General features: G+C 50.7%; 1 protein-coding gene across 1 annotated transcript; it reads right to left on the reverse strand.

Annotated features, from left to right (window-relative positions):
- Positions 1–1,251: 1,251 nt before the first annotated feature.
- CHCHD4 (coiled-coil-helix-coiled-coil-helix domain containing 4) lies at positions 1,252–13,272 on the reverse strand. Its single transcript, XM_002713175.5, has 3 exons — positions 13,053–13,272; positions 5,753–5,851; positions 1,252–2,354 (listed from the first exon to the last, which is right to left on the reverse strand). The coding sequence occupies exons 1-3, from the start codon at positions 13,072–13,074 to the stop codon at positions 2,056–2,058; spliced, it is 420 nt and encodes a 139-aa protein (XP_002713221.2). The 5' UTR covers positions 13,075–13,272; the 3' UTR covers positions 1,252–2,055.
- Positions 13,273–13,289: the final 17 nt, after the last annotated feature.

Consider the following 13,289-nt stretch of genomic DNA (forward strand, 5'->3'; position numbering starts at 1 on the left):
TCTAATCAGGGTCTCCCGTGTAAATGCCAGGGACCCAAGCACCTGAGCCATCCTTCAGTGCCTTGCTAGATCTGAAGCAGAGTAGCTGACACTCCAGTATGGGATGCGGGCATCCCAAATGGCAATGCTCACTCCACATTTTAACTTTAACCTAACTTTTAGCTCCTGGTACTCACACCCTTGTGTCTTTCCCCTTAAGGGTGGGCTGTGATTCACACTTCTAACAAACAGGAGAAGGTCAAGTGAAGGAATGGCATTCTTCAAGATGAGGTCACAAACACTCCGATTTACTCCTTGCTCTCTCCTTGACATGATGGATCCACCAGTCATGGTTGAGAGCTGACCGCAGCTCAATAGGCTAATCCTCTGCCTGCAGCGCCAGCACACCGGGTTCTAGTCCCAGTCGGGGCACCGGATTCTGTCCCGGTTGCTCCTCTTCCAGTCCAGCTCTCTGCTGTGGCCCGGGAAGGCAGTGGAGGATGGCCCAAGTGCCTGGGCCTTGCACCCGCATGGGAGACCAGGAGAAGCACCTGGCTCCTGCCTTTGGATCAGCGCGGTGTGCCGGCCGCGGCGGCCATTGGAGGGTGAACCAACAGCAAAGGAAGACCTTTCTCTCTGTCTCTCTCTCACATTGTCCACTCTGCCTGTCAAAAAAAAAAGAGAGAGAGAGAGAGAGCTGACCAAAGGTAAGGCCCACACAGCAAAGAACTGAGCGGTGTTTCTGGGCACCAGTCCGTGAGGAACTAAGGCCCTAAATCCAACAACCCACAGAGATCTGACCCACTGAATCCTGTCAAAATCCCTTTAAGTGACTTTGAAAGGAAGGCCTGTCAAGCCTTGAAATGACTCCAAAGATCATAGCTCCACAACAGAATAAGCTGAAGGCCCAGGAAATGCTCGCTGTTCCAAGCTGCTATGTTTTAAGGTGATTTTCTTACACAGCAATAACTGGTTCATGTGGGAAAATGAGGCATCCCACCCAACAGCCTGAAAACTATGCTGCAGTTACCTTGGGCAAGCTAATCTGCAGGCCGCATCTCCCTATCCGTGGATGTGCTGCGACGCATGTACGAAGGCATCTGCTCACAGACAAAAAAAGTGAGCTTGCTTTGAACTCAACATGAAAAATGTTAACACACTCAAACTGGCTTCCAGTATCTTTTAAGAGAAATTTCAATTGAATATTTCATAAGTTTTATGCCCTGACATCAAAAATACTTTTAAGCATAAAAACAAAGGACACATTCAAAATCAAGTACAAATCAAGTCTTATTTTAATTGAGTACTTCATTCACACCATTTCCTCTCTGCGCTGCCACTCTGGTAACAAGTAGGTCCCCACATCTCAAGAACAGAGCATCTGACCAGACTGAGAGCCAGTCTGAACATGGCCCCAAACCAGGCCTTTCTAGAACAGCAAAACAAGGAGCATGAAAAATGAGCCTTTGCTTTCACTTAAAAAGCGACTATGAATTGGAAGGCCCAAGCCTCCACTTTCTAAACTAAGAAAATCTGGAGTTGAATGCAAACACAGAAACCAAAATGTATCAGGAATGAAGTATGGAACCCCTCATTCACACAAAGTCAAGAAGCCTTCTGAGAAATACGGATCTCACCACCTGGCCTCTTCTACTAGGAATGGCTCCATTCCAGCACGTTTAATGGAAGAAGTTTTTGCTTCAATTTATTTAAATGGATGTAATAGATGAGAATGAATCAGCTCACTCACAAGAAATATTCCTGGGTAATAATTTTTGGTTGCTGAGAATTTTCAGCACATTATTTCAAAAATTTGAGGATGAGAAAAGAGAATTTGGAAGTGGCAGCTACATTCACTGATAGGTTTATGTAAGACGCACATACATACAATCCCCATTTTTTTCAGTGTATACATCAAGGGGCCAACACCCCTAATCAACAAAATAAGTTATTTTGTACATTACAGTGCACAGAACAGAGAAAAGACACTTCCTGGGAGGTGAATAAAAGGCATTTTGTAAAAGGTCCGTATCACTCTCATGAGGGAGGACTGGAGCCCAGGCCGCGGGGCCTTCATTAGCTGGACCCCTTCTCTTTGGTTGCAGTGGCCTCATTGGCAGATGCGTCTGCGTCCCGTTCTGCTGGCTTTTTCTCTTCCTCCTCCTCCTCATCATCCTGGGGATAGAGGTCCGGGTATTTCTGCATACATTCCTGCATGGCCCGGAACTGGTCTACACAGTCTGATCCCTTGATATCCTCCTTGCTGTAGTGGAAGCAGGAAAAGGCAGACTTGAACTGTTCCCCACACGGGCCACTGGCCATGCCCCCGAGGCAAGGGCAGTTCCAGTTAATGTCTCCATTGGGCAGTATCAATCCTAGAACAGGAAGATGGGCAAGCAGAATGTGAGAGATGTTCTCTAAAGTTTCAGACAATGCAAAACCAGTCCAGTCCTTACAGGTCACTCAGGAGGACGGAACAGTACTAACCGTTACCTGGCAGGCACTCCCTTGTTTCCTAACACAGATACAGCACCCCTTGGCCCAACAGACAGAAGCTTCATCAGCATCAGCATGTCCCCATGCATGACACTCATCAACATTCTTAATGACCTCCCGGTTCTGTGATATACTGTGCTCCAAGAATTAAATGCTGGAAACCATTTATTTAATCCAAAGAAGCAGCCATCTCTTCAATGATTAGCAAGGAGCTTTCTGAAACACTTCTCTAAGTCAATGCTTGCACCCCAGACAGATGATCAGGCACAGACCACCCTGAGGCTCCCTGCCCCTCAAGCCCCTCCACCTGGTAGCTGCTGTCAGAGCTCAGCACAGTTAGGACACTGGTAAAAAGGAAGGGATTATCCTTGCACATTGAGGTGGAAAGATGTCCACGGCATGCTGTACAAGATAAAGCTAGTGGCATACCAGGCGGTAGGATCAGATACTTGTAAAAGTAAAATATTAATCAAATTGTAAAACTGTACATATATATGTGTTGAGAAGGAAACGAAGTCATAGATGGCTTTTAAGTTCCGATATCATGGAAGTCTCTTGCTTTTAAGTTTCAAACTTTTCTTTGAATTTTGTTCACATCTAAATAGTATTTCCCAGTTTTTCAAAATGTTTTCAAAACAACAGCTTCAATTTTGGCTTTGTGATAGGCCAGAAATATGATTCACCGTGCATCTTCCACACAGACTGACAGCACTCTGAAAGCCTCCAGAATGTCCAGTGAGGTCACATGCACTCCACCACTCCAGGGAAGTACCCAGCATGGCGCTCTGTGCTTGTGTCCAAAGTCCAGTGCTGAATTCTGCTTCCAATTCCAGCATACAAAGTTTCACTGATCAGTGGGTCAGCTGTTGCTGTTCCTCATTTATAAAAATGGGACAACGGTGGGGACATCTACTGGTATTAAGAGCACTGACCAACTGCACCATCAACAGTTACAGAGCAAGTTCTTAGGCATTACATCATACTTGGCAACTCACACTCTTCCCCAACCTTCACAGTGTACTACTAGCCACAGCTCACACACAGTGCTTTCTGGGTTCATGAGGTCCCAGTCAGGGTTTCAGCAGGATCCACCAGTCTCCCAGTGCCCATGCCCTTTCCCCCACATCACAGCTCCTCTTGGTTCCTCGGGGATTGCAGGGCTGGAAAAACACATGGAAATGCTGCTTTCTGGAGGTCAAGTCTGCTATCAAACCTGCACAATCAGCTGCCAAAAGAAGAATCCCGACATGTAAAAAGTAAACCCCAATTGGCAGGATCCTTGCTTCATTATTTCTCAGGGGAGGGTGAGCTAGCATGAGATGGCTCCTTACAGAGAAGTTACATTTCAGAAACACAACACAAACCCACAGAGAGTCGCTTTGACAAGTTAAATTAACCCAGACCCAGTAAGTGTTCAACTCGCCATCAAAGGCCTGCAGTGCCACTCCCTGCCTCAGCCAGGTCCTGGCCCCTCCTGGCCCTCAGTGCTCCCACACGGCAAGATAACCCTTAAAACCTGACTTTTAATTCTTCACTGTTCACAGCGCTACCACAGCCACAGAACTGGGCACTGGCAGCCAGGCAGCTGAAAGAACTAGTGACCTACTTAGTCTACTTAGTGGTTTTGTTATTGAGAGCTCAGAACTTGGATCCCAGAGTTCCCTGTGCTTTCTAAGATTCCTTGAACAATTATTCACTAGAAGGGGTTACAAAAACAAATACACTATAGGGGACACCCATAGGGCCCAGGTCAATACATTATGCATGACAAGCTGGTAGAGAACCACAGGGACAACGAAGAATGGCAGGAACTAGAGGAGGAGAAGGCCCAGTCTAAAGGCAGACACACTCACATTTTTTAAAACCACTGGGTGGCAAGCAAGGCCTGATTTGTCCTGCAGGCCTCAAGGAGTCTTTTTTTTTTTTTTTTTTTTTTTTTTTTTTTTTTTTTGACAGATAGTGTTAGACAGTGAGAGAGAGAGAGAGAGAAAGGTCTTCTTCTATTGGTTCACCCCCCAAATTGTCGCCACGGTCAGAGCTACGCCCATCCAAAGGCAGGAGCTAGGTGCTTCCTCCTGGTCTCCCATGCGGGTGCAGGGGCCCAAGCACCTGGGCCATCCTCCACTGTCCTCCGGGGCCATAGCAGAGAGCTGGACTGGAAGAGGAGAAACTGGGACTAGAACCCGGCACCCATATGGGATGCCGGTGCCACAGGTGGAGGATTAACCAAGTAAGCCACGGCACCGCCCCAAGGAGTCTTCATAATGAAATGTGCTAAATATGGACCTAAAGATAGGCAGAGTACTAAAATTGACAGAATTTATTTTTATTCATAAAAGAATGCAGATTCAAGATGATTCCTGCAGCTGTCACTCGGAACACTAACATTCTGTGTAACTTCTACACGTCCCACCATCTCTTAGGTATGTGTCCCTAGCTTTATTCTAACCCCAAGGAACAACAGGGTAACAAGCAAATTGTCTCATCTAGGAATATCCACTTAACCTAGGGTTTGGAAAATTCCAATCAAGAATTCATATGCCAGAGGTGGCTGTTTCAAGCTCTTCAACCATATTTATCACCCAATAGCATTCGAATGTTTGTTAGTTATCACAGACGTGAGGAGTGGTTTTCGACTGGGAAATGAGTACTGTTTACTGCATGTGGACTGTTCATGAACACCACACACACACACACACACACACACACACACACACCTTACATAGGCTGTCTGAAGTATCCAGTGATCCCAGAAGCCCAAAGTCTTCCATGAAGCCCTAGGTCCAGGGGACACTGCTATACACAGCCACTTACCTAGTTCGGACTAGTTTTAGCTGAATCCTCATGCTGGAAAATCATCAGAACACATCGTGCGAGGTGCTTGCTGGGGCACTTAAATAGAGAGCAGGACCTCACCAGCCTCACGTTACAAGGTGTCTGGTCACTTTAGTGAGCAGACTATCACTTTAATCCACCTGCGACTGCTGCAACAGACTCCCCCAACTCCCAAACTCACTCACTGTGACATACCCAAACAAGTTAGGTCAGTGTAAAATCTGAGAGAAGACACAGAAGTGTTTCAGTAAGGACAAACTCTGTGTTGTGCCTACTGGCTCAAGACAGCCCAACATCTCTGAAAAACATTCAGCACCCTGAGAGATGGCCTGCGGCTGGGATGGACACCTCAAAACCCAGCCTTAGCAAAGATAAAATGGAAAAAGAAACTATGAACACTGAACCTCCCTCTGTGGGTTTCTGGGAGGCCCCCATTCCTCACCGTGCTCCTCATAGGGATCGTTGGGGTCATCAGCCACCAGCTCCGCATTGCTTGGCGTCTCATGATCTTCTTTGGTCACAAATATGATTCGATCCTTTCCTAGTGTTTGGAGAAGAGAAGAAAAAAGGTTTCAATCAAGAGCAGCCTTAGAACAAAGTAGCCACGCAAACCCAGTTTGTCCCATGTGTACCCCCAGGTGAGGTGACACCAAACTGCTCCCCCTGGGGAGCCACTGACTGGGATGGGCCTGCAGCTGCAAGAAAAACTCCATGATGGCAGTGGGCAAGGCGACCGCACACTCCACCCTCCATGCACTTCTAGGTGGGAGACCAGACAAAACGCCCTGATCCAACCAAAGTGTCTGCTTTTAGTCTCCAAGGTTGCCAACGGTCCATCAGTACAGCCCCCTGCCCCACACCCCTCCCCCCATCCCTCAAAAAAAGAAGAAAAAATAAAAGAGGTTGTCCTCCTCCTGAGATCTTCCAATGCATTCTGCCTGTCCACAGTGTTCCCCACAGGCCTGTGGGTACCCCACCCACTTGCTGGGTCTCCCCTCCTGCCAGCCTCCCAGGAACCTTCCCGGAGTCACCCCTCAGGCAACCCTAGCAAAATGAAGCGCCAGGGCTGCTCAGACTGCCTGCAAGTGAGCAACAGCACACAGTTCTGTTACACAAGCTGCTGTGGTGTGCTGGGTAAAAGGGGAGGGGAGGGGAGGGGATAGACAGGGAAGCAGGGCAGGAAAGAGGCACTGATGACAGAACTCTGACCAAGTCACAGTATACAGTGATGCAGAGCACTGCAGCTCACACAGCTGATGTAGTCGTTAAATCTGCCCATGAAGACCCTCCACAGGAAAACAGCCCAGGCTGCTGCTGTTGAAACACTGAGGGGGTGGTCAAGTGCTCATAATCAAGACCCCCTCTCGGCCTCTCAGCCCCTGTAGCCAGCAGAAGGCAGGCTCATGATGCTGGGGACACCACAGCCTCCTCCGCAGCCCACAAGGCCTGGGGTCTATTTCCCAGTGAATATAACTGGGGAAGGGGTCTCATCCCAGAAGCGCTCATGCTTTCACTTCTGAGACCTTCTGAAGTTTGCTAGTTTTTTAGGACCAACACAACAGGCGGGGAAGCAGGATGAGGATGTGGCTGGACAGAGACCTGCACTGGGGAGCCTACACTTCAAGTGCAGAGAGCCTTGCTCAGGGTGGGAGGGTCCTGAGAGCTCAGGGAAACAGCCGTGTGGGAGCAAACACATTTCCATCTGGAACTCCTCCTCCTGAGCGGTTAAGTGAGCACAGAGAGGGGCATCAGCAGTGAGCGAACGGGATGAGTGAATGAATGTCTCGTGTCAGCCAAACCCTACAGTGCCACTGCTGTGTGTGGCAGAAAACCAAGGCTGAGAGTGGTCACACTCGACACCAAGCACAGGCAGGCCCTCCTATCTGACTTCCTCACTGCTCCTTTCCAGCCACCATTTAGCTGCAAACACTTCACCGCCTTCCTCCACCAGCTAAGCACAGGGCAGACATGTGCCAGATACGCCCCTTGCAGTGTAGACACTCAGCACCCCCATGGTGAGGACAGACAGGGCCGATCCACATCTGGGTCCTGCATGTCAGCTAGTCCCTCCACCCCAAAGCAGGACCCCTATTTAACAGCAGTGAGACTGAAGCTCTGGGTGGTGGCTCGCCCGGGCTCACACAGGCCTGGAACTGCCAAAGTCCACACGGGTGCAGGTCCTTTCTACACACCCACACAGTCCCTCCCCAACAAACACGAGAACAGTGAAAGCAGACACTGAGTACTCAGCATGACTCAGGCACAGTCCGAGGGCTCACAGGCCCTGGGCATGAATAAATACAATAAATACCAATCCAAGTCCCATCGCAAGAAGCCTAGTACCAAGGGAATGTCTGCTGAGTGAATAAGCATCTTTCTTGATCCTTCTTGGAAAAGCACAAGGACAAATCCTACAGGCCTACTGACAACTCACTCTGACCCCGGATCTGGCATAATGGGACCCTCAACTAGAGGGGATGGGAGGTGCCTCGTATTTAAAACTTCCTTAGGTACCTCAAAAACTGCCCATGGAGAGGGCCCCAAGAGTGGCCCTGAGTGTAGACAGCCACTGAGAGCCAGAGGCCCGGCCTGCAGAGGCGGCTCCACGACGGCTGTTGGCATTGCCTCTGACTATTTTAAACCTTTTTGGTTTCCCTTTCCATTTAGGAAACCTCAGTCACTGATATGCTAAGGGAAAGCAAAGGCGAAGATGTGGAAGCAGACCCAACTGTGAAAGGGAACACATGCGATGGCCAGCCAGCAGGGGAATCAGCCACACTAGTGGTGCTTACGGAATTTCTTTAGGGGAACATGAGTGAATATGGCAACGCTTGTGTTTTCATTCTAAGACAAACCCAACAACGGTGAGTCCACACGTTCAGGACCCGGAAAGGCCCTGCACACACTCTCGCTCACAGCGGCTTCCCCTTCCCACAGAACCTGGGCACTGGGGTTCAGATCTGGCTTAGACACCCACCTGCCAGCTGTGTGACCTCAGCACCCTCTGATCTCAGACAACAGCTCACATTCACCCCGTGAGCAAAAATCAAGACATGAGTTAAACAAAACAGGTGACAGGAGTCTCTGCTCTCAGCTGAAATCCCACTCCCAAGACAGTAATTTTTTAAATGGCATCAACTGACAATGACACTGTGGCCAAGATAAAGACAATCACAGGCTAGAGATGTTCAAAAAGTTTTGCAAGTGGTGTTCTCCATCTCAATCAGTGGAGACAGCTAAGCCAAAGTGCACAAAGAGGAAGTCAGCCAGAGCAGAGCAAACCAGTTCCCATCCCAGGCTCGTGGTTAACAGTCAGGATGGAAGGTCCCAGGGGCCAGTCTGAGAACAGGACTGCAGGATGGGGCTGAGAAGAGAGCTCAGTGAGCAGCTGGAAACCAGATAGCTGACCCTTTTTGCAGTTTTACTCTCTGTGGAGTCATCCTTGAAGCCTCTCTCTCACACCTCCATCAGCAAATCCACACGGTCCTACCTTCACATACATCCACATAGATCTGAATCCCTCATCTCTATGCCCCATCTCCCATTGTCTGCTCCCTCCACTCCAGCCGTGTCAGCCTCTCTGCTTTCACTGAACACACCAGGCATTCCCCTACCATCTGGGCCTTTGCACAGAAAACTACCTCTCCCTGCTCAGATGCCAACCCCTACCCAGACCTCTAACCGGCTCCCTTACCCTGCCTGCTTTGTTTTCAACACATTTACCCTCATCTAACATGTTATATAGAACCTAACTCCCTTGAAAGATGCAACTCTTCTGCATTTAGGAGGCAAATTCAAAATCTATGAGAGAAATCCAACTCAACACACATCTGCTGAACTCTTTGTGCTACAGAGCTTGCTAGAGTTTGGGGAGCAGACATAAAGACACCCTGCTAGCTCTTCAGAATCCTAAAACTGGAAGAGATGGGGGGGGGAAGCAGCACAAGTCTCTGATGAATACGTAAAGAGCTTTCACAGCCTAAGAAGACGGCAAGCATACAAAGTTTAGTTGAGGGGCAGGCACTGTGGCTCAGCGGGTTAAGCCGCCTGCAATGCCAGCACCCCCTTAGTGCCACTGGCAGTCCTGGCTGCTCCACTTCTGAGCCAGCTTCCCGCTCACGTGGCTGAGAAGGTAGGGCAGATGGCCCGAAGACCTGAGCCCGTCACCCACTTGGGAGACTCGATGAAGTTCCAGAACCCTGCCTTCTGCCACCTGGGGAGTGAATCAGCAGATAAGATTGATTCACCCACCCAACAGCCTTAAAAAAATGTTTAACTCCTGCTGTGCCAGAATCTGGCAGGGGGTAGGGGGCATGTGGGGAGGTTACAGCTAAATAAAACACAGGCATCCAGTGGAGAAGTATGGTTGGGAGGGAAGGCAGAGATTTCCATTCAAGAAGGGACGCCATCTCAGGCAACATCTCGGGGAACTGGGGAGGGAAGAGGGGGTGAGCCATTCAGCCCCAACCCAGGCAAAGCCTGGAAGGCAAACAGTGGTTCTAAGAGGCAGCCTCACTCCCGGGTGTGTGGTCAGGACTGGAAAAGGTTTTGAGAAAGTGATGTGTGAAATAGCTCCAAAGCCTCTGCAGCCTCCTCTGGCCCACAGGGTGGGCCATTTCACTACCACAGCTTTCCCTTCACGTCACTTATCACAGTTTGGGACTACACATTCATCTGGTGATGTTTTCATGCCAATCCCCCACCATGAACGAGGGCACAGAATGTGCTACCCTGCTCACTACTGTATAACCAGAATCAGGCACATCACATGCACTCAATAAATGTCTGTTGGCACAACAGGAAAGTTCTGTTCTAGAAAGAGAAACCAAAGAAAGGAATGGTGTGGCACCGACAGAGAAGTGTGGGCGGCCCTAGGCCACAGAGTGAGGCCAAGCCCCAGAGTAGAACACCTTGAATGCCAACCTAAGGCCTTTAACCAGAAGCTGGGTAGTGGCTGGACGTCTGACGTAAATCTGCCCAGGCTCCGGGGGCTGCTGTTGCAGTGCAGCAGGCTTAGCAGCCCACTCCCACTTGTGATGCCAGCTTCACCTATGAGACCCCTGGTCAAAGTCCCAGCTGCTCCGCTTGCCACCCAGCTTCTCGCTAATGTGCCTGGGAAGGCAGTGATCCAAGTATTCGAGCTCCTGTCACCCACACGGGAGACCCAGATGGAGTTCCTGGCTTCCTCTTAGCTCAGACCTGGCCATTGTGGCCATCGGGAAAGTGAACCAGCAGATGGAAGCACACACACATACACACACACTCTCTTTCTCTGATGCTCTGCCTTTCAAATAAATAAATAAGTCTTTTAAAAAATACATTTGCACAGGCTCAGAACAAGGCATGCACGTGCATGGGTTCATTTCATAAAGATCTGAGAATCTGCTCCACAGCAGGTCCTGGGTACAAGCTTAGAAGACGGGAGGTAAGACGGCAGCAAATCCTGTTTCAGTGAATTTAAGATGTGACAGACACAAATTCAGGGACAGCCTCTCTGAGGAAGTGGCACTTGAGCTTAATCTTAAAGAATGGGAAGAGCTGGAAGAATGCATTTGGCCAGGAGACCTGTGGCTGAGCAGTGAACAGGGGGAAGAAGTCAGGGTGGAGGAGTATGCAGGGGTGGCTTACATAAGCCTTTGTGTGGTAAAATCTTTGGCATCATTTTTCTAAATGCCAGAGCAACCATAAAGAATCAGTGGGCAGAAAAACAAAAGTTGGGACTTTTTAGAGGACCATGGTATAGATAAAGATAAAAACTAAGAACTGCTAACAAGTGCTTTCAATTCTCTTCCTCAAGCTAGGATAGGAGTGACCTTTGACCCAGGAAAAAAAAGTGGCCTGTGGGAGGCCCCAGGTTGTGGCACAGTACTGCTGCCTGAGACACTGATACTCCATGTGAGTGCTGGTTCAAGTCCCGGCTCCTCCGATTCCAATCCAGCTCCATACTAACGTGCCTAGGAAAGCAGCAGAAGATGGCCCAAGACCATGGGCCTCTGCTACCCATGTGGAAGACCCAGAGTTCCAGGTTCCTGCAGCCACTTGGGGAGTGAACCAGCAGACCTCTCTCTCTCCCTCTCACTGAAACTCTGCCTTTCAAATAAAATACATAAATCTTTAATAATAATAATGGCCAATGGACTAGGACTCCTTTAACCCACAGAGAGAAAGAGGGCTCATATTAATCTGCATGGTGTCTTTACACGCAAAGGCTCATTATTTGCCAAATGAAGAAATAAATGAGACTCAGAGACAAGTGAAAACAAGAAGCTAAGAGACCTGCTGCCTAGCACAGTGGTGGGGCCGAGGTCTTTGTTTGGGGCACACAGTAAGTGTTCATCAAGAGAAACAGTACAGCACACCTCAGAGACACTGTGGGTTTAGTTCCAGGTCACCACAATAAAGTAAACAGCGCAATAAACTGAGCAACACAGCGTTTTGGCTTCCCAGTGCATATTAACTTATGTTTATACTATACTATAGTCAATTAAGTGTGCGATAGCATTATAGCTACAAAAATAATACACCTAATTTAAAATATTTTATTGCTAAAAAACACTAACAATTATCTGCCCTGTTGGAAAAATGGCACCAACAGTCTGCTCCACAGAAGGCTGTCACAAAGCTTCAAAACGGAAGCTGCACGGAATAGGGAGCACAATGAAAGTGAGGTATGCCCGCGGTCCTTGGAGAGGGAGTGGGACAGCTTTCGGGTCCAGGGAAGCAGCCGTTCTACACCCAGGCAGAAGTCCCGCGGTAAAGACCCGGCATATTTCTTTATTCATTTTCGTTTCTAACATTTTACTTATTCTCATCTACTTGACAGAGAAAGGTCTTCTTCCATCCACTGATTTCCCAAATGCTGGCCAGAGGGGGCCAGGCTCACACCAGGAGCCAGGAACAGCCTCTGGGTCTCCCCCCAGGGGGTGGGCAGGGGCCCAAGTACTGTAGCCACCAGCCGCTGCCCCAAAGGCGCATTAGCAGGGGGCTGGATGGGTGGCCACCCTCTCTGGGCCTCAGGACCCATAAGTTAAACTGAAGGAGCAAAGCTGTTCAAATTTCTGTCTGAGTGCTAACTCCACAGCTGTGCATCCGCTGCAGCCCACCAGCCGCTCCCCCGGCACCGAGAACGCGCCGCCGAATGAATGAGGCCCGGCGCCGGGGGCCTGGCGGGGTCGGGGGTCCGCTAGGGCACAGGGACCCCGGTAGTGTGGCGAGGCCCAGGGACGGCTCTGGGGGGCAGAGCAGCAGGGCCTCCAACCCCGGCCCCACCGGCTTGGCCGACTCACCTGCGTCTCGGTTTACGGCTCCATAAACGCAAGCGCAGAGCTAGGAATATGCTCCAACGGTGCAGGGGGCGCTTCCCGCGCCCCGACACCGCACACGCCTCCGTGGAGGGCCCGCGCGGGGCGCGAACAAGTCGCCGCAGCACAATCCCACCTGCGAGCCCAGCGCTCGCTTCCCGGGCGCCCTCCGGGCCTGGTCTGCGGCTCTCCCACGTGCAGGCCCCTCCGAGCTCCGGGTTCAGGCTGCACCGTGACCTTGGACCAGCCCCGTTCTTCCCAGAACCCCGTTTTCTCTTCTACACAACTCCATGTGGCGACCCCGCCGCCCGGTCAGCCCCGAGGTGGGCACCCCCCGACCGCGCCTCGGGGAGCCCTCGCCGGCCGCGGGGGCCACAGGGGCCACAGGGGCCGCAGGAGCCCGCGCGTCTCCCACAGGCCGGCGCAGCCCGCTCTCCCTACCTTCCTGCCGGCAGTAGGCCATGGCTGCGGCCCGGCGACTCGACCTCGCACCGGCGGCGGTGGCGACGGTCACGCCGTGACCTCCCTCTACTCAGGCAGGGCAGACAGACGGCTGTGAGGCCCGCGCAGACCCGCCCCCTCCAGGCCTGCCCGCCGCGCGCCTGCCTCCGCGCCCTCGCAGCGCCAGCCCGGCTCTCCTCAGCCAGAAACTACATTTCCCAAGAGCCTGAGGGGCCC

Source organism: Oryctolagus cuniculus, chromosome 10 (genome assembly GCF_964237555.1).
Source record: "Oryctolagus cuniculus chromosome 10, mOryCun1.1, whole genome shotgun sequence".
In the NCBI taxonomy this organism is placed as follows: Eukaryota; Metazoa; Chordata; class Mammalia; order Lagomorpha; family Leporidae; genus Oryctolagus; species Oryctolagus cuniculus.